This window comes from Equus przewalskii, chromosome 25 (assembly GCF_037783145.1).
Source record: "Equus przewalskii isolate Varuska chromosome 25, EquPr2, whole genome shotgun sequence".
NCBI classification, from domain to species: domain Eukaryota; kingdom Metazoa; phylum Chordata; class Mammalia; order Perissodactyla; family Equidae; genus Equus; species Equus przewalskii.
Genome location: NC_091855.1, coordinates 41,373,150 through 41,392,149, shown reverse-complemented (window position 1 = coordinate 41,392,149; position 19,000 = coordinate 41,373,150). Strand labels below are relative to the sequence as shown.

At 46.0% G+C, this 19,000-nt stretch overlaps 1 protein-coding gene across 12 annotated transcripts in view; it reads right to left on the bottom strand.

The window, feature by feature from the left end:
• Positions 1-823: 823 nt before the first annotated feature.
• The window catches only part of EML1 (EMAP like 1), a 166,918-nt gene continuing 148,741 nt past the window's right edge, over positions 824-19,000 (bottom strand). For all 12 annotated transcript variants that reach the window (XM_070593255.1, XM_070593256.1, XM_070593260.1 and 9 more), the window contains 7 exons: positions 18,559-18,626; positions 16,182-16,270; positions 6,167-6,264; positions 5,963-6,050; positions 4,431-4,526; positions 3,016-3,146; positions 824-2,364 (listed from right to left, as the gene is read on the bottom strand). In XM_070593255.1, the coding sequence (XP_070449356.1) occupies positions 2,239-2,364; positions 3,016-3,146; positions 4,431-4,526; positions 5,963-6,050; positions 6,167-6,264; positions 16,182-16,270; positions 18,559-18,626 (696 nt within the window). In that variant the 3' untranslated portion in view covers positions 824-2,238. The remainder of the gene's footprint in view (positions 2,365-3,015; positions 3,147-4,430; positions 4,527-5,962; positions 6,051-6,166; positions 6,265-16,181; positions 16,271-18,558; positions 18,627-19,000) is intronic.

Genomic DNA, 19,000 nt, shown 5'->3' with positions numbered 1-19,000 from the left:
AGGGACCTGGGCCTCACCTGCCGCCCACATCCGATCCATCCGCAGGCCCTGCTGATGTCACCCCTGAAACCTCTCTCAGACAATCCCTCTGCCTCTCCCCCGTCCACCACTTGCACCCTAGTCCAGGCGACCATCACCTCCCTGAGATTAGGGTGGCAGCACCTCCCCCTCCCCCTCCAGGCTGAGAGCTGATACGGCTGGGGCCACGGGGAGGAAGAGCCAGCCCTGCGGGCTGGCAGTGGCCCCAGCCTCTGGAGCCTCTTGTTCCAGCAGACTCCCGGAGGGTCCTGGGCTGGGAGGTGGTGAGCACTGGTGCTGGGCCATCGCTGGCCATGTGAACGAGCAAGTGAGCGGATAATGGACACCTGCAAGGGCAACACCGGGCTGTTCAAAGAACTTCATTTAAAATGCAGGCAAGTATGAAGATAACCAGAGCAGTTTATACACACAGGCTTTTTCCATCATTGAGCTTAGAAAATAGTGGAAGTATATAAAGATAAAAGTAAATCTTATAATGTCTGTCGATAAGGGGTCCCTTTCCCTTCCCTGATCTGGTTATTTCCTAATTATTAATTTAGAAATTATTATTTTTGGCAGTACTTACATAACCAAGTGAAATACCGGCAGCATGTGGTAACTAAGCTGGGCTCTTTACAGATCTCTAATCTGACGGATGGCTACACACCACATGCAAACTACAGTTCCACTTGCAAATGAGTCAGGTGAGAAAAACATCTGTGTATGAAACAGAATATAGTGTGAAGCGTATCTAATCTTAAATATTTTAATTTATATACTTTCATGAATATAGGTAGATAAGAAGTCCACTTTTCAGATTTTATTTCATTATAGAATATATTTGATAAGGATACATACAAACAGATTCATCTTTAATACATGTCGTTCGCTCGTGCCCCGCACTTCCGCAGCAGGCTGGAGATGTCATAAAAAATGCTTCCAAAAGCTGCTCTGAACCAGCCCCTCTAAACAACCAGTGCTGTAGAGTTCAGATAATTCAATTCAGTGACTTGCCCGGAACAAGTAAAAATCTTAATATTCGTTTTTAAGTCTGTTTATTACTCTTCTGTTTTAAAATCTGAGATACATTCCCCAATGTAAACAATAAATTTTACTCTGTCACACAATCGAAATGGATAAGGCCTTCTTGACAAATGTATGCCACCTACGTTGTCCTTATCAGAATGCAATCTTACATCATGGCGTAATGAGGCGTCCATGCACGACAGACAGGAGAAGCAGCTGCCCTGTGTACCTGGTGGAGCTTCCAGACTTCTCCGCGCTGCAGGTTCATGGTTCACTTAAGAGAGATCTTTTTGACTTGGTCTACTTGGTCTTAAAATACAAATGTACAATGTCCAGAAGCATAAAATAGTAAAGCCTAGCCTTACGTATTTATTATGAATTGCTAAAATCCTATACAAGTACAATACCATATCATGCCAATTAATATACAGAGGAGATAGCTAAAGTCCCCACCATTCTCAGGGCACGGGAACGGGGAACGGAGGGACACTGTTCATGTAGGTGTTAAGCCACTGACTGCGTCTGGTTAGGCAGACAGTGTAACCGAAGCTCTGAAATGCCTGCATACCCTGCTGAAATATTTAAGCAAGTCTGGAGTAGAATCTGCTTAACACAAGAAGATTACAACTCTTTTCTCACCAGCCTCCCAGAGGGAGAGTTGAAAGCAACCTTAGAAACGCAACCAAATCAAGTCGTATTTGCAATTCCCGATTCAGCTGTGCAAATCAGGCATCCCCTCTCTTCTCAGGCCATTTATCCTTTTAGGAACAATCCATCAACAGCGATCACAATTCGGTACCTCATGATCATCATAAATATTGGACTCAGCAAGCTAAATGGTGAAATCATAAAGCCTATGTACAATATTTTAAAAGGCATTCTGTGACCATTTTTGAAGAGTTCATAGAAAAGTTAGGAAGGATATACCAGTTACTTCCGTCAATGTCACCATAATGTAAACCTTGGCATCTTTTTTATATTAAATGTGCACTGTTTTATGTATTGTACAACAAAAGAGAAACCCGAACTGCTGATCCGACGGGACGCTCACTGGTTCACTAGGGTAACCGGTAGAAGGAGTCGTTTTCCTGAGGTTTGTAAGAACTTGTTGAACACAACAGAAATCACAGTGAGCGAGCGCGGGGGCGTCTGTGCCTTCCGTGCCTGGTCTGCTCCCCACGACTCCTGCCGGGGCTAAATGACCCGCCACTGCATGATGCTCGTGTCTTTGCCGCCTGTGGAGATGAGGTGGCTGTCGTCACAGAGGAAATCCACGTTGGTGACGTGACTGCTGTGCCCGCTGTACACGTGGCTGGGAGCCTGGGGAGGAGGGCACGGAGGAAGTGTAAGGCAAAGAGACGATCTGGAGTTGGAAAGTCCTGGCATTCTACACTCATTCCCCCATTCCCTCCCCACTCAGAGCTCTCATTTGTGCACAGACACAGGAGGGACACGGAAGTAAACCACACGAGTCCCCACGCATCAAGAATCTGGTCTGGTGGGGGGAGAGACATGGGCAAGTGACTGCCCCGGGTGGGGACACGTTCATTCCCAGAGGGCTGTCTGAGGCATGCGGCCAGCCCAAAGGAGGGACCAAACAGGTGCCAGAGGTTGAGGGTGAGGGGTGCCCTCAGTGATGGAGGATCAGGTCTGGGAAGGACGAGAGGGGCGTTCTAGGCTCTGGCGTTGGCTGAGCTCAGCAGGGCCGGAGCAGAGGGGAGAGGAGTGAGGCCCATGCAGCTACAGAGGTACACAAGCCAGATCCGAGGGCTTCGTAGGGTCAGGGGTTTTCCCCAGAGGGCAACGGGGGGCCCCGAAAGTGGTCTAGGGCAGCAGGATAGCGGGGTCAGGTGGACATCTGTGGCCGGTGGCATTCACTCACAGCACCGTTCTCCTCAATCACCAAGCAGCCGGGCAGGCAGTGAACGCACGCCCACAGGGCTGAGATTAGCCGAGAAGACAGTGCTTTACCCGGAACTGCGAGCAGGGGTATGAGAAGAGGTGGACTTTGCCAAAGTCGTCGCCGGTGCACAGGACTTTTTTCTCGTGGGCCCGACACACGGCATTGATGTCGGTTCCGTCCGAGCCTTCTGGCCACACTCCTAAAACAAAGACACAGACAGAGCATTGGAAACACCAGGAACACTGAGCCATACTATATGGGGACTGGCCACTGAACTGTCACCAAAGTAAAATTGTCATGAGTCCCCTGCTTTAGAAACCAGGACCAAAAGAGTGCTTTGCTTCTGCTCCCAGCCTCTCCCTGTTTCCGTGATCATCACTCCAGGCTTTCCCAGAAAACTCCTCCAGCCTCAGCCTGTCCTACTGCACAAGAGTGGCAGTGATAGGCCTCTGGGCTCCCACCTCTTCTGGGGCCCTTCTGGATGCTACAGCAGAGACAGTGCTAGAAACCCTGGTTCTGGACACAATGCCTTTCCTTTGTCTCCAGAACATCCGATGGGAAGCTGATTAGTCCTCAAGCCTGCAGTTTCCTAACTTATTTTTTGGGGGTAACTCTTTACATATGAGAGTCTCTCCAAAGGACCTTTCAACTCTGCATCTGCTTGTGCCTTTCAGGTGTTTCTCGGCGTTAGCTCTCTGTGGGTGCTGTGTGCAGGTGTGGTATCCGTCTGCCGTGGGCCTGGGGAAGCAGCCACTGTGCAGCCCTCTGCCTGGCTGGGCCAGCAGCATGGTCTGGGGGATGGTGTCTCCTGACCATTGCTCCAGGAAATGCTTGTGGTCCCAAAACCTTTGGCTCTGAGACAGCTGGAGGTGCATCACTTTCTCAACTGGCAGTTCTGGGGTAACCCAGGGGGTCCTAACATCCACACCAGAAAATAGTAAAATGCCAGCTCTACGGAGATTTGTGAAATTCTCACCAACTTACCAACTTACGACCTTACAAGAAGAGATTATAAACACTGCTTTTTCTTTTTATTCTACTAAATTGTGGTAAAGTGTTTTAGACCATTTATAAATATATTCCTAATCTGAACTTTGGAAGGAAGTGAAAAATTTAGTTAAAGGACCAAAAGAAAAATAACAATTCTAACAAATGATACGTAAATTGATTAAGTGCCATCTGGTCCACCCATCTAAGAAATCTGGCACAACCTCATGCGGGAAGATTCTAGAGAATCATCTCAGGAGCCATTTCATACAAGAGAAAAGGGTCATAGCCCACATCTGTGCTTCCCCCTGGCCACTGCAGGCAGGCCCAGGCTCCCCCCACCCCGGGGACTGCAGGGCGTGGGTCCTGCAGGGTCACGCAGCAGCAGAGCAATCAGACAAAACTGGTGACTGCGAGATTTCATAACTGCTGGAGAAACATTCGAAAAGTAGAGACACCTTATGTTCGAACGGAATGAAAGCTGCAGAAAACTCACCAAACACATGGAAGCCCAAAGTGCAGGTGTGTGAAGCCCATTCGATGTCTCTCGTAGTTTCCACACTTACGACCTGCTTGCAAGCAGAGGGAACCCCTGGAGAAAACAAATACGGGCCTGGTGACGTCTGAGCCAGAGTTCCTCTCCCCTCCCGTCAAGGCTGGGCCCTCGGAGCCACGCCCCACCAGCTCCAGACCCCTCTGGAGAGGGACACCTTCTGCTTCCCAGCCCCGTGGGAACTGTGCTCACAGCCAGGGGCCTGGGTGGGGACCGCCTCTTCCTTCTTTCGTTTCCTCCCATCTTCTCTGGGTCTGTTTCCCCAGTCTGGCTTCTCTTTTCTTTGACATGCTCTGGTTCCTAGGCCTCGGCCTGCTCACTGTTCCCCTTGGAGCCACTGAACACAACCCTGCCCCCTGCTGTCAGGCTCCCCAGCCCTCCCCCAACACACACACACACACACATATGTGCCCCCAATCACTTCTGCTCCAAACCGGGAATGGACGCTTATGGAAACCAGTCATACCAAGTACCTATGGCCTCCTAAGTGACTTGTTTGTTCCCCAAATGAGCTCTCACTAGTGGAGTATGAGACAGTGTCTGAGAAGATTCTAGACCCAGGGCCTGTCCCTGAAAACTGTCCTCCTGCTTTTCCCCGTGTGAGGCAGTACCTTGGAGGGGGCGGGGATGGGTGGAGGGGAGGCCTCGCTGGAGGGAGGCGCCGTCCTGGCACCTGCCATCTCTCCCTTTTTCCCTCTCCCTTTTTCCTCAACAGGTAGGCGACCGTGTCCCCGCCCACTGGCTCCTGATGCCCGTGGCCTCGTATCTGAGCCCAGATTTCCTTGTCTATAAAATGGGATAAGCCGGGAAGTGCTGTGGGTCATGGGAGAAAAGGTAGGTGAAGAACAATGCACTCTCTAGTACCTTCCTGGGCATGGAGACCAGGCCCTCCTCACACCCCGGGACCCCCTGAACCAGGCCCAGCACTCAGCACGAGGCCGGTGCTCGGTGAACGTGTGAGGAACCAGCGCACAGCGGGAAGTATGCGTCAGTAAGTGCCAGCCTTTATCATCCTCCCGGTGCCCAGGTCCTGCCTGGGCACAGACACTGCTGGGAGAGGTTGAGAGAGAAGGAGGAGGGGTCCTAGGGGCTGCTGTCCCCCAGGCGGGAAGGACTTCATGATCTCTGCCTGCCTGGGATGACGTTTTCACAAGGGTCCCTCTGAGGGCTCTGACCCCACTTTCTTCTGCCACATGTGCCTCCTCCAGCCTTTCCCTGCAGGGTTTGCCTTCCCCTCTCAGGGCCCTGCATGTTCTCCTCAACAGGGGTCCACGGTGGGCCCCAACCCCAAGTATCTCTGTGTCAGGAGGGACTTGAGAGGTTGTCCAGCCCAATTTCTCTATTTCACAGAGGAGGAAACCGAGGCCCAGAGAGGGCATCACGTGCCCAGGTTGTATGGGAAGTGGGTTTCCGCAGGAGGCCCCATTTTGGTCTCAGAGTGAACATTCTATGTGATCTGAACCCAGACAACTCACAGTAAAGGATTTCATAGTCTCCAGAGTTTGACACGAGGAACTGCGAGTTGACGGACCAGTCCAGGTGAGTGATGAAGCTGGAATGACCCTGGAGAGAAAAGCATCGTGTCAGTTTCCCTTGCCTCATCAATTCCGGACCAACACTATAGCGACGTCATGAAATGACCACGCGCATATCCACGAGAAGGGATGAGAAATGCTTACCGAGCACTTGCCCACTCGAGTGTACTTCCTCCCGTTGTCGCTGACTCCGTATATATAGATGCAGTTGTCATGGGAGCCTATCGCTAAGAAATTCCCGTCTACAGAAATATGACAGATTACATTTCAATTGTTAAAAATAAGCGTTGTATCAATGACAAGGGATAACATTAGTTGCCAACACAGATTTAGGAAAAATTGTCAGACGAATTATTTCAAAGAGAAAAATCTGCTTTGAAATGAATCCTACACAGCTTCAAAACTATCTTTTGAAAATCCACTCCTGAGCAGATTCCTCTCGTTATAAAACCCTTTCCCGGCCATCCCCATCGCGGAAGGAGCGAGACTCAGTTCCTCAGTGGCGCCCACAAGGCCGTCCAGGATGCGGCCACGTCATTCCTCATTGAGCACACCGGGTTCCTCAGTCCTCAGGGAGGCTCTCCCTTCCCCCGCCTGGAAGGCCCTCCCGCCTTTCCTCCACTGGGCCATCAGTTAGCATCTTCCTCATTGGCTTTCTGGCCTCAGGAAAGCCCAAGGAATCAGGCCACGAAGCTCAAGTAGAAACACAGGGGGAGGCGCTCATTGTGACACAAAAGCAGAGCCTGTCCTTGTGGCCGGCAAACGTGAAACGGGGAAACCAAAGAGGGGCATCCAGATACACTGGGAAGGAAATGGGGCCTGAGAGACGAGTCCGGAGAAGGCCAGACTTCCCGAAGGCCGGGAACCAGAAGGAAGGAGGCTGGAACCATGTGGGGGTAGGCAACCTGAAGGCCAGAATGGAGGGTAGAGCAGGGGGGTCTCTATGCAGCGGCTTGGGGACGGTGGCCGAGTCCCTGCTATCACTGAGCGTCAGTTCTGCCCTCCACAACGCGTGGCAAATGGTGCCTTTTCACAGCAATTCAGAGGATTCCCTCGGACAACATCTGTGAAGGTCCTAGCGGTCCCTGGACCAGCAGAAGGCTCAACAAGAGCTCTCCCCACCTCTTCCCTCTGATTTTCCTTCTCCCAGGGCAGGGAATCCTACAGGAAACAGCATGGCCTGGCACCTTCAGGAAATGGTGTTTTAGGAAGTTTTGGCCTAGCCCAGGTTAAAATAGGGGTGTTGGGAAGACCGAGTCAGCCTGTGCAAAGCAGGAATCCTGAGGGAATGGGGTAAACAGGCCAAGGACTGCTGAGGCCGGGAGACAGGCCACCATCTGGTGCTAAGGGTGCTTAGAGGAGGCCCGAGAGCCACACGGGAAGCCATCTGCACTTGATTCCTCCCACGGATCAAGCCCGCACAGTAACAATGATGATGATAAGGAACACTCAATGCTAATAGTAATTACTATCAAGTAACTGTAACAGTCAACATTGATGGAGTGCCTACTGTACACTATTTTAAACTCTTCCTGTATTAACTTATTTAATCCTCATAAAACCCTATGAGACAGAAATTACTATCCCCCCTTTCAGGAGAGGAAACTGAGGCACAGATGGTAAAGTAACCTGCCCAAGGTCACACAGGTTACAGAAGCTAGGATTCAAACCCAGGCAGTCTGACTCCAGAACCTGAGCAATTCATTGCTAATTCCACTGCCCCTGTGACATAGCTTAAGGGGAGAGAACAGCTGAAATGACAAACGACATGTCAGCGTGCTGGGCTGTGCACTCTTAAGCAAAAGGGTCTCAAGATAACAACTACCTTATCACTGACCTCTAAAATAATGGGGTCTCTTTCATGATGGAACCACTGTTAGGATTTTGACTCCATCTCTAGGATTTTGACTATGCTGCGTACCTCATATAAGTGGAATCATACAATACTTATCCTTTTGTGACTGGCTTATTTTACTTAGCATAGTGCCTTCAAGCTTCATCTGTGTTGCAGCATATATTAGAATTTCCTTCCGGGGCTGAATAATATCCCATTGCATGGATACACCACATGTTGCCCATTCATCTAGTGATGGACACTCGGGTTGCTTCCACGGCTTAGCTATTGTGAATAATGCTGCTATGAACATGGGTGTACAAATACCTCCTTGAGGTTCTGCTTTTAATTCTTTTGGGTGTGTATCCAGAGGTGGAATTGCTGGATCATACGCTAATTCTACTTTTAGTTTTCTGAGGAGCCACCATACTGCTTTCCACAATGGCTGTATCATTTTATATTCCCACTGACAGTATAGGAGGGTTCCAGTTTCCCCACATTCTCATCAATACTTCTTGTTTTCTGGATTTTTTTTGAAAGTAGCCATCCTAATGGGTGTGAGGTGATATCTCATTGTAGTTTTTATTTGCATTTCCCTAATGGTGAGTGATGTTGAGCATGTTTTCTTGTGCTTATTGGCCACTTGTATATCTTCTTTGGAAAAATGTCTATTTAAGTCCTTCGCCCCTTTTTGATATTTTTGGGTGTATATGAGGAAGATTGCCACTGAGCTAACATCTGTGCCAACCTTCCTCCATTTTATGTGGGATGCTGCCACAGCGTGGCTTGACAAGCGGCACTAGGTCTGCGTCTGGGATCCGAACCTCCGAACCCTGGGCCACTAAAGTGGAGTACATGAACTTAAGCTCTACGCCACCAGGCCAGCCCCTGTTTGTTTGTTGCTCCAGAAACACATGCACAGCTGCCTGCCAGGGGGCTTGGGGGGGGGGGGGATGGGCAGCTGCTACTGTGATAAAGCTGAACTTGATCAAACTTTACCATCCAAGCCTTTCTCTAGAAGTTGCAAACCTTTAATAGACTCCAGAGTTCCAAAATAGTTCCAGCAGACAGATTCTGCCAGTGCCATTGCTGTCTAGGTGGGGAGACAGATTCCTGGTGCTTCCCACCCTACTGTCTTCCCAGAATCCTCTCTCATTGCCCCACCACCCCTTAAAACTCAACTTTGAGGTATAATTTACATGCAATAAAATGCACACATTTTAGGCGTACAGTTCAAAGAGTTTTGACAGCTTACCTGTGCGACTACCATCTCCATATCTGTAAATAACTGAATGCCAAAAGGAGCCAGTTATCTACAGTGGTATAGCCTATGTGCCAGAAAAGTCTTGTGTGCAACCAGAAAACTCCTTCTGCTGATCACATTCTGCTTTGCACCCAGTCAGTCGCATTGTAGTTAGTCTGCATTCATGCATGCAACGCATATTTACTGAGCATCTACTCCGTATTGCCTAGGCTTTCCACTCCATTGCATCTACTCCCAGCTAGGTGCTAGGCACACAGTGCTGAACAAAATAGGGTCCCTACAATTATGGGACTCTGGGCCACTCCCTGAGGATCTGGGGCCACCACCATTGCCATCGCTGATGATGACATCAGATCACCCAGGACATCTGCGTAATGCTCCGCTCTTCAAACAGCACGTTCACACCTCTTTCAGTTGAGCCTCACAATAACTTGCTATCTGATTTGGCAAGGGTCACCTGGTTAATGAAGAGAGGGCGCTGAATCCAAATGTGGGTTGCCCTAATTTGGCCCGGGGTCATCCAGGGTCACACAGCTGCCAGTGAGTGACTCTGGAGCCTGAGAGGCCGAGTTACCGGAAGACAGAGCTCTCTGGTCTCCAGGGAATGGTCATTAGCATAACAGACAAGAAACGGAAATATACTCCTGAGGACCCTGCACATGCTAGCAGGAGCTGATAGCTAGCTGAGGGATTTCTAGAAAAACACACCATAGATGAAGCCCTCTTGCACATAGCAGAGGTTCAAAATAACTAAGAAAGTGATGAGAAACACATAAGAGAATGCAGAGTATTGGCTAGAATTAACAGAATGAAATAAGATACTTAGAAAGTCAAGAATGAAAGGCTTTCTGAGTCAAGTAAGCTCCTCTCACCAAGGAGAAAAGGTCCCCAGGGTGTCTGGGCAGTTGTCTGTTTAGGGTGAGAAGTTATGAACTTTGTTCGGGCACAAAGAAAAAGCACCCAAAAGGGATGCTCCTTCTATAAGGTCACCTCTAGAGATCAAGAACAGCCCCATCATGAGGCAGAGGCGACCCCAGTCAGCTTGTAAAATAGAAGATTCCTACAGAGCAGTAGCAGCTCAGTCTTGGCCAAGTATTTCCAAGGGCAAAAACTGCTATTTTCAAGAGTGTTCACATAGCCAAATATCTTGCATATCACAGAAAAACAGTACTTCCTAGAACATGAGCATATGATGACAAGACTTAGAAACTCCAACCTACCCAGTAGCGATGAACACCTGTGGCGTCCACATGGTCAAAAGGACTCAGGAGCCAACCTAGAGTGGCTTCCACTGGCCAATGATGGATGAATTGTTCTATCTATTGTAGCTATCATAGATTGAAACATAGGAAATAGCAAATATACTTAAACTCATAATGGCACCACAACCACCACCACCACCACCACCACTGATTGCTCACTGTTAAAGGGTGCAGGGAACAAACGTATTATCTTGGAAATTGCTAAATAAAGTGAAAGAAACCAAGTGTTTATCTTAACTTTCCCATATGAACTCTACCTTACTATTGGGTAACAAAATAGTATACCACTTGTTAACAAAATAGTAGATGAAGAGAAGTTTCTCTTTTCAGAAGTCTTATATCAAATAAATGAATAAAAAGCTAAAAGTGGAAAATCAATCATTTTCAGCCCCTTATGGATCTAGGCATTGGGCATCAACAGCTACTAACGTCACAAAAAGTGAGACGAGCAGACATGACGTGCCTGCTGTAGGAAGAAGATGCCAACACACACAGAACCTGAATGCGATCAAGATCCACAAGTCACTCTACAGGAAATACAGGGAACAGAGGAACATGTCAACAGCATGGATGCACTCAGCAAAATCCAGAGTGTGGAAAATGCTACGGGAAAAATGAGCCAGTTTCTTTGACAAGTAAACAGTGAGAGAGAGAGAAAAGAAGAGAAGAAGAGAGAGAGAGGAAGAGAGAGCAAGTATAAACAACTATGGATTAAGAGACTTATGAGCATATCAACTAATTACCATGTGTGGACCTTTTTTTGATCCTGATTTAAAGTGTTAAAAAAAAACATGTCAGGGGCCAGCCCTGTGGTGTAGTGGTTAAGTTTGGCGCACTTCACTTTGGTGGCCTGGATTCACAGGTTCAGATCCTGGTCACAGACCTACACCACTCATCAGCCATGCTGCAGTGGTGACCCATATATAAAGTGGAGGAAGATTGACAGAGATGTTAGCTCAGGGCTAATCTTCCTCAGCAAAAACAAACAAACAAACAAAGTCAGTTGAAAATTTGAATATTAACTAGATATCTGATGATATTAAGAAGTTAATGTTAATTGGGGTTGGGGAGGTGACAATGATTCTGTGCCTATGTTAAAAATAAGAGGGCAGGATTTCTAGCTGTGGCCAAGTGAGAAGGCTGGCAAATCCTTTGGCCATAAAGCAATCATAAAGCTGTACAAAACTGACAAAAACAACCATTTCAGGACTCTGGAAATTGATCAAAGACATAAAACCATCTGAGAAGCATTTATGCTTGAAAAACTGCTGAATTTTGGGTAAGAACAGTGGAGCCCATGGTGCTCTTACCTGGGGCTCTTCTCGCCCACTCACACTTGCTTGGCCGGCACAGAGGTTCTGCCAGGGAAAAGCAGGCTGTGAGGATCTGTGGCTTAGTTGCTGTGATCAAGTGGGCTCACTCAGTATGAAGCCCTGGGTGACACCCATGTCCAGAAGCATTGCCAACGGAAGTGACAAGTTGAGTGGGGAGGGCCAAGGGCTCCACTAGCCTGAAGTTAGGGTTGTGGTTGGAGTGAGTACAGTCTGGCTGATGGGAGGCTGTGGGTACACACCGTGGGCAGGAGAAGACTCTAGCTATCCACAGACTCCTGGCCAAGCTGAGCCTGCACACAGGCACAGAGAAGATGTAAAAAGTGCCAGCAGAAAGTAAAAGCCAGGGCAAACTTGGAACAGCCTGAACTGTGCATGTGCTCTTCTACCTGCAAACACATCCAGTGGTGGAGGATGGAGAGCCTACTGGCCTAAGACATTTGAGCACAACCTCTGTCCAATCCTTCATTCAAAACACATGAAGCAAAACCTGACAGAGTCAAAAGAGAAATCAACAATTCCACAATAATAGGTGAAGATTTAAATACTTTGCTCTCAACAACTGATAGAACAATTAGACAGAACATCAGCAAGGATATAAATGAACTGAACAATACTATCAATCAACTCTGAACATTATCAACCAACTCATATAGGACACCCCACCCAAGAATGCAGAATATACATTCTTCTCAAGTCTACATGGAACGTTCTCCAGGACAGACCACATGCTAGGCTGTAAAACAAGTCTCAATGAATTTAAAATGATTAAAGTTATAGAAAATATGTTGTATGACCACAGAGAAGTTAAGTTAGAGAACAACAACAGGAAAAAATATGGAAAATCTCCGAATATTTGGGAATTAAAGAATACATTTCTAAATAACCCATAGGCCAAAGAAGAAATCATTGAGGAAATTAGGAAATATTTTGAGCTGAATGAAAATGAAAATACAACATATCAAAATTTATGGGATGTGGCTAAAGCAGTGCCTACGGGGAAATTCATAGCTTTAAACATCTATCCCAGAAAAGGTCTCCAATCAATAACCTAAGCTTCCACTTTAAGAAACTGAAAAAGAAGAGCAAACTAAATATAAATCAAGCAGAATAAAGGAAATAATAAAGATCAAAACAGAAAAAATAGAAAACAGGAAAAAAAATAAAGAAAAATCCAGGAAACCAAAAGTTGATTCTTTGAAAAGATCAACAAAGTTGAGAAAACTTTAGCTAGACTGACCAAGAAAAAAAGAGAGGAGACAAAGTTTCCAGAATCAAGAATGAAAGAGGGGTCCCCTCACTACCAACCTCAGAAAAATTAAAAGGATTTTAAGCAAATATGATGGATAATTTTATGCCAACAAATTAGACAACTTAGATGAAATGGACAAATTACCAAAAGTGACTTAAGAAGAAATAGAAAACCTGAATAGGATTATAACAAATAAAAAACTTGAACTAGTAATTAAAAACCTTTCCACAAAAAAAGCCCAGATGTTTCCCTGAATTCACATGAATTTCTATCAAATATTTCATAAAGAAATAATACCAATCTTTCATAAACTCTTTCAGAAAATAAACAAGGAGGGAACACTTCCCAACTTACTCCATAAGTCGCATCAGTGCTCTCATACTCAAGCCAGACCAAACCATCACAAGAAAAGAAAACTACAGACCAATATCCCTCATCAACATGGATGAAAAATCCTTAACAGAATATTAACAAATGGAACCCAGCAATGTAGAAAAAGGATTATATGCCATCCTCAAGTGAGATTTACCCCAGGAATGCAAAGTTGGTTTAACATCTGAAAATTAATGTAAGACACCATATTAATAAAATAAAGGACAAAGACCAAATGATCATCTCCACAGATGCAGAAAAAGCAATTGACAAAAATCTAACACCCATTCATGATGAAAACTCTACGCAGATTAGGAATAGAAGAGAACTTCCTCATAATGACGAATGACTGAATGCTTTTCCTCCCAAGACTGGAAGCAGGCAAGGATCCACTCTTGACACTTCTGTTCAACACTGCCGTGGAGGTTCCAGCTAATGCAATAAGGAAAAAAATAAGTAAAGGCATCCAAAGATTGGAAAGGAAGAAGTAAAACTATCTTTATTTGCAGATGACATGACCCCATATGAAGAAAATCCCAAGGATTCTATACAAGCGCGCATATACACACACACATTACTACTAAAACAATAAAACAGTTTCGAAAGGTCACAGGATATAAGAGCTATGGGCTAAAACCAATTTTATGTCTCTATACTAGCAACTAGCATTCTGAAACTAAAATTAAGAAAATTCCATTCACAGTGGCATAAAAATGACTTTGGGATAAATCTAACAGAGGAAGTGTAACGCTTGTGCAGTGAAAACTGTAAAACATGGCTGAGAAAAATTAAAGAAGATCTAAACAAATGGAGAGACATTCTACGGTCAAAGATGAGAAGACTCAGTATTGTTAAGACAGCAATTCTCCCAACGTTGATCTATAAATTCAACATAATCCCCATTAAAATCCTGGTAGGCCTTTTAAAATTAGAAATTGACAAACTGATTCTAAAATTTATATAAAAATGGTACGGACCTAAAATAGCCAAAACATTCTTGAAAAAGAACAACAGAGTTGGAGGAGCTGCCCTACTCAATTCCAAAACTTACTCTAAACTCACAGCCATCGAGACAGCGTGGTATCGGCACGAGGATAAGCGTACAGGCGACAGAACCGAGAATCCGGAAATAAACCTTTATGTTGATGGTCAGTTGGTTTTTGACAAAAAGGTCAAGATAATTGAGGAGGGAAAGGATTGTCTTTTCAACAAATGGTGCTGGGACAAGTGGATATCTACATGCAGGACAAATAATCTTAGACTCTTACTTCTCGCCATACACAGGAATTAACTCAAAATGAATCAGACCAAAATGTGAGGGCTAAAATAATAACCTTCCTAAAAGAAAGCATGGGAGAAAAGCTTCATGACCTTGGGTATGACAGCAAAAGCAGGATCCATAAAAGAAAAAAATTGGTAAACGGGACTTCATCAAAATTAAAAGCTTGTGCTTCAAAAGACCCCATTAAGAAAATGAAAAGACAAGCCATACGCTGGGAGAAAATATTTGCAAGTCACATATCTTATACAGAACTCTTATAGACAATACAGAAAGAGGTCTTACAATTCAAGAGTAAGACAAACAATCCAGCGAAGAAATAGGCAACATATTTGAATAGATATTTCCCCAAAGAAGACGTAGGAATGTCTAAAAGGCACATGAAAAGATGCTCAACATCTTTGACAGTGGCTAGGGAAATGCAGATGAAACCCACAATGAGATACCACTACGCCTCTATTAGAATGGCTGTAGATGAAAGACAGACGGTAACAGGTGTTGGTGAGGATGTGGAGATGCTAGAACCCTCCCACACCGCTGCTGGGAATGTAAAATGGTGCAGCCATTTTGGAAAGCAGTTCGGCAGTTTCATACAATGTTAAACACAAATTTACCCTACAACCCACCAGTTCTGTTCCTAGGAATTTACCCAAGAGGAATGAAAACAAACGTCTACAATAAGACATACAATGAATGTTTATAGAAGCATTAGTCATAAAAGTCAAAACCCAGGAACAACCCAAATGCCCGTGAACTGAGGGCTGAATAAACAAACTGTGGTATATCCATAAAATGGAATACTACCCAGTAATTAAAAAGGAATAAACTACCCATCCACACCCAATAACACAAATTAATCTCAAAAACATTCTAAGTAAAAGCCACACGCAATAGGCTACAAATTATATGATTCCATTCATATGAAATGTCCAGAAAAGGCAATTTATAGAGACGGAACAGCAGAAGAGTGGTTGCCCAGGGCTGGGGGTGGCAGTGGAGGTTAACTGCTAGCGGGCAGGGAGGGAACTTTTTGGGTTAAGGAAAGGTTCTGAAATTGGATAATGTGATGGTTGCACCACTCTATGAATTTACTAAGAATCACCGAATTGTACATTTATAATGGGTAAATTATTGCATGCAAATTATACCTCAATAAAGCTGTTAAAAAAAGAGTGTTCATCTTTTTGAGATATATACAGCAATATTAACAGACAAAAGGAAAAGATGTCTGGGAACTGCTTCTAAACATTGGAGGGGGGCTCTGGGGAGGGCTACGGATGAGCAAGATTGGCGAAGAGTCGATCTTGTCACACCTGGGTGATGGGTGCATGGCAGTTCATTACGCTGTTCCGATTTTGTCTAGGTTTAAAATTTTCCATAACAAAAAGTTAAAAACACACACAAGCTTAGCAACCCAAAGTAGGGAAGAGAACCCCCAAATGCCATAATTCTGTGCATGTACAGCTTCACTCTGAGGAGGCTTGTGGAATATTGTCTCTAAAGACATCTGCACAGAATTTCATAAATCTGTCGGGGTTTCATAGAAGGGAATGTCGTAGTCTAACCTGGGGAGTAACGCATCACAGAGAGCTGTTCGTTTCCATCCGTGTGAACAGTGACCAAGTCTTTTGTTTCTGTGTCAAACACAAACCACCTGTAAAAAACACAAGAAAAAGTACAATAAGTTGTTCAGGGAGAAAATGAAGCAAGGCTATTACAAAAATAGTAAGACTATTAAAAACGGTTTATCTAAGAGCTTAATAAATACTCTGTATTTGCTTAACAAGAAGGCTTATTCTCAGCTTTAAGGAAAATTTCCTCCATACGAGCATTTCCTGAAAAAAGGAAAAGCATATTGGCTACCATTTGAAAGGATTCTGTTCCCGATGCTATGAAGGAGTCCTCAGGGTTTGAGTTTTGTCACTTGCAAGGAAAAGGAGAGAAAGCCCTTGGGAGATGGACCAACACCCACTGCCGGCCCGTGGCCAGAGGTAGCACAAAGGAACACCTGCCTGAGCTGACCCAGAGATCTGGCCCAGGGTGAAGCAGGGTGGGTCCAGAGGATGAGGCTGGGACCACCTCAGGGTGGGGATGCTCTGAATTGTGCTGTGGGAGCAGGGGTGGGCTGAGCATCTGACCTGTGAATCCGGTGTGCACCCAGCCGGATGAGAGGACAGAGAGAACGGAAGAAGGGCGAGTAGGGGATCCCTCTCTGAATTTAACCTCTCTGGGCTCAGTTTCCTCAACTGTAAAATGGGGATAAGGGCCCAGAACGACTCTGCAGGCTCAGTGTTAAATCAGTCAAATTACAATGGACGCGGAAGCGCTTCGTATCCTCTGATAGGGACACAGTCCTCAGTAAACGTTAAATGACAGAGGACTGCACTCTCCCGCCTGTGTGTCCCCAGGCGGGGGCAGTCAGTGGGCCTCCCGTGTTTTCGGGGATGGAAAGGAATGTGGGCTCAGGGCTGCTGCAGTTCCAACCTAGATGACATGCGCTCCATCAGCACGTCCGCCGAGCCGGCATCACTGCCTTCCCGCCCTCCACTGGGGCCCCGACCATCATCTCTCCATCGGACTGGCTGCCCCCCTTGAAATTTGGATGTGGCTTCTCAGTTTGATTCCTTTGCGTCTTCAACAAAAACCGTCTACCTTTAATGTGCTATTTAACCTTAACAGAGGTCAAAATACAAGAAGCAGAGAGACTGGGGCTGACAAGGCTCCGCCTTTGAAAAGTCCTATTAAACTGCTCCATCAAGAGCTTAGCCTGGCACCAGAACCGGAGATGTGGCAGGCGCAAACGGAGGCGAGGGATCAGGGTGCATGTTCTGTCTCTTCCACCCATAGGACACTGTCCGTGAGTCTCAGCATCCTGGCAGCACCACATCCTATCGACCATGCATAGTCAGCACGCAGACGATGGCGGTAACTGGCTGTCAGCCAATCATCAGAGCCTGCTGAGCCTGAAGCTTCAGCTGTCTCCAAGAGAGTTAAAAAGAAGGGTGTGTGTATGTGACTATGCAAACATTTTCATGAAGACTTCTATTGGATACAAGGTGCCCAACTCTTAAGATTTTTGTTACCTATGACTTACAAATGTTACTCTTACTGTATATATACTCTATAGTCATAACAAAAGAATCTAAGTAGTATGCTTTTTAGAGAGAAAGGACAGGAGGAAATCACCAAAACTTTCTGAATTAAACCACAAAAACTGTACATACTCTGACAAACAATATGCAAGTGCAATTGAAACTTAAAAAACAATGATAATAATAACCACTGAGACTGCCTGGCAGGCAACGCCAGCAGATGCCTCTGTATCGCCTCCTTCCCTCATCAGTGCAGTGTGGCTAGGCAGATGATAACACTGTCACAATTTATGGCAAAAGAAACAAACTCATAGAGGTTATGTAACCGGCTCAGAGACACACTGCTGCTCAGTGCAGCTGGGATTCAAGTGCAGCTCTACCGCCTGGCACATCGGAGGCGCTTGGTAAATAAACGTGAGCTGAATCTGAAATGTAAGGCTCAGAATCTGGGCAGTTTCTAAAATTTTGAAAGTGTGGCAAGAAGCATTTTTAAATTCTCAGCACTTTGAGATGCTGTCGCACCCGATTCCACAGTCGAGGGTCCTGCCACAGCCCGCAGATCGAGCCTGAGGATCCCCACGAATTCTCTGAAACTGGAGGCAAACGTGTGTGCGCGTGGGGCGCACTTTTCTAGGAGAGGGGTCCACAGCTTCCTCAGATTTTCCCAAGACCCAAAATGTGCAGGACCACTGTCTTACGTTTCACTTTTGAGTTTTGCCTTAATTCTCCGTAAGTCACTAGAAGCGGAGACGTGCAGCCAACAGCGGGGCTGCCCGTCCCTGGGAAACACAGACAACGAGCCTCCTTTCCATGAACCTTGAGAGCGCATGCCGCGCTCACACGGACTCACCTCCCAGTCAGTGTTCCAACCGCAACCACAGACCCTGAAGGATGAAAACCAGAAGACTGAGCTGGATCCTAAAACATTGTAAAGGAAGTGTAAATTGATGGCCAGACACAGCACTATCACATAAAATACACACAATCACGGCTTTCATCCCTCGGGGCTCCATGGCCCTGTTTGAAAAATCTCTTTTCTCTCCAGAGAGGAAAATGTTTTCCTATTTGGATGAAGATCACATTTCAAAAATACTAATTTTGTATCCTTTTAGAATTTTTCTCTTTCTGTCTTACATCTTTTCAGACCTACAGTAACCAGACGACAGACCAAAACAAACAAACGCTCTTCCTCCAAGTCTCAGAAGCCCCCTGGGTTGACCCTGTGCTTGATGGAAGCCTATGGAACAGTGTGCTTGATCTTCTAGAAATACGACCACTGCCCCTAGCTCCAT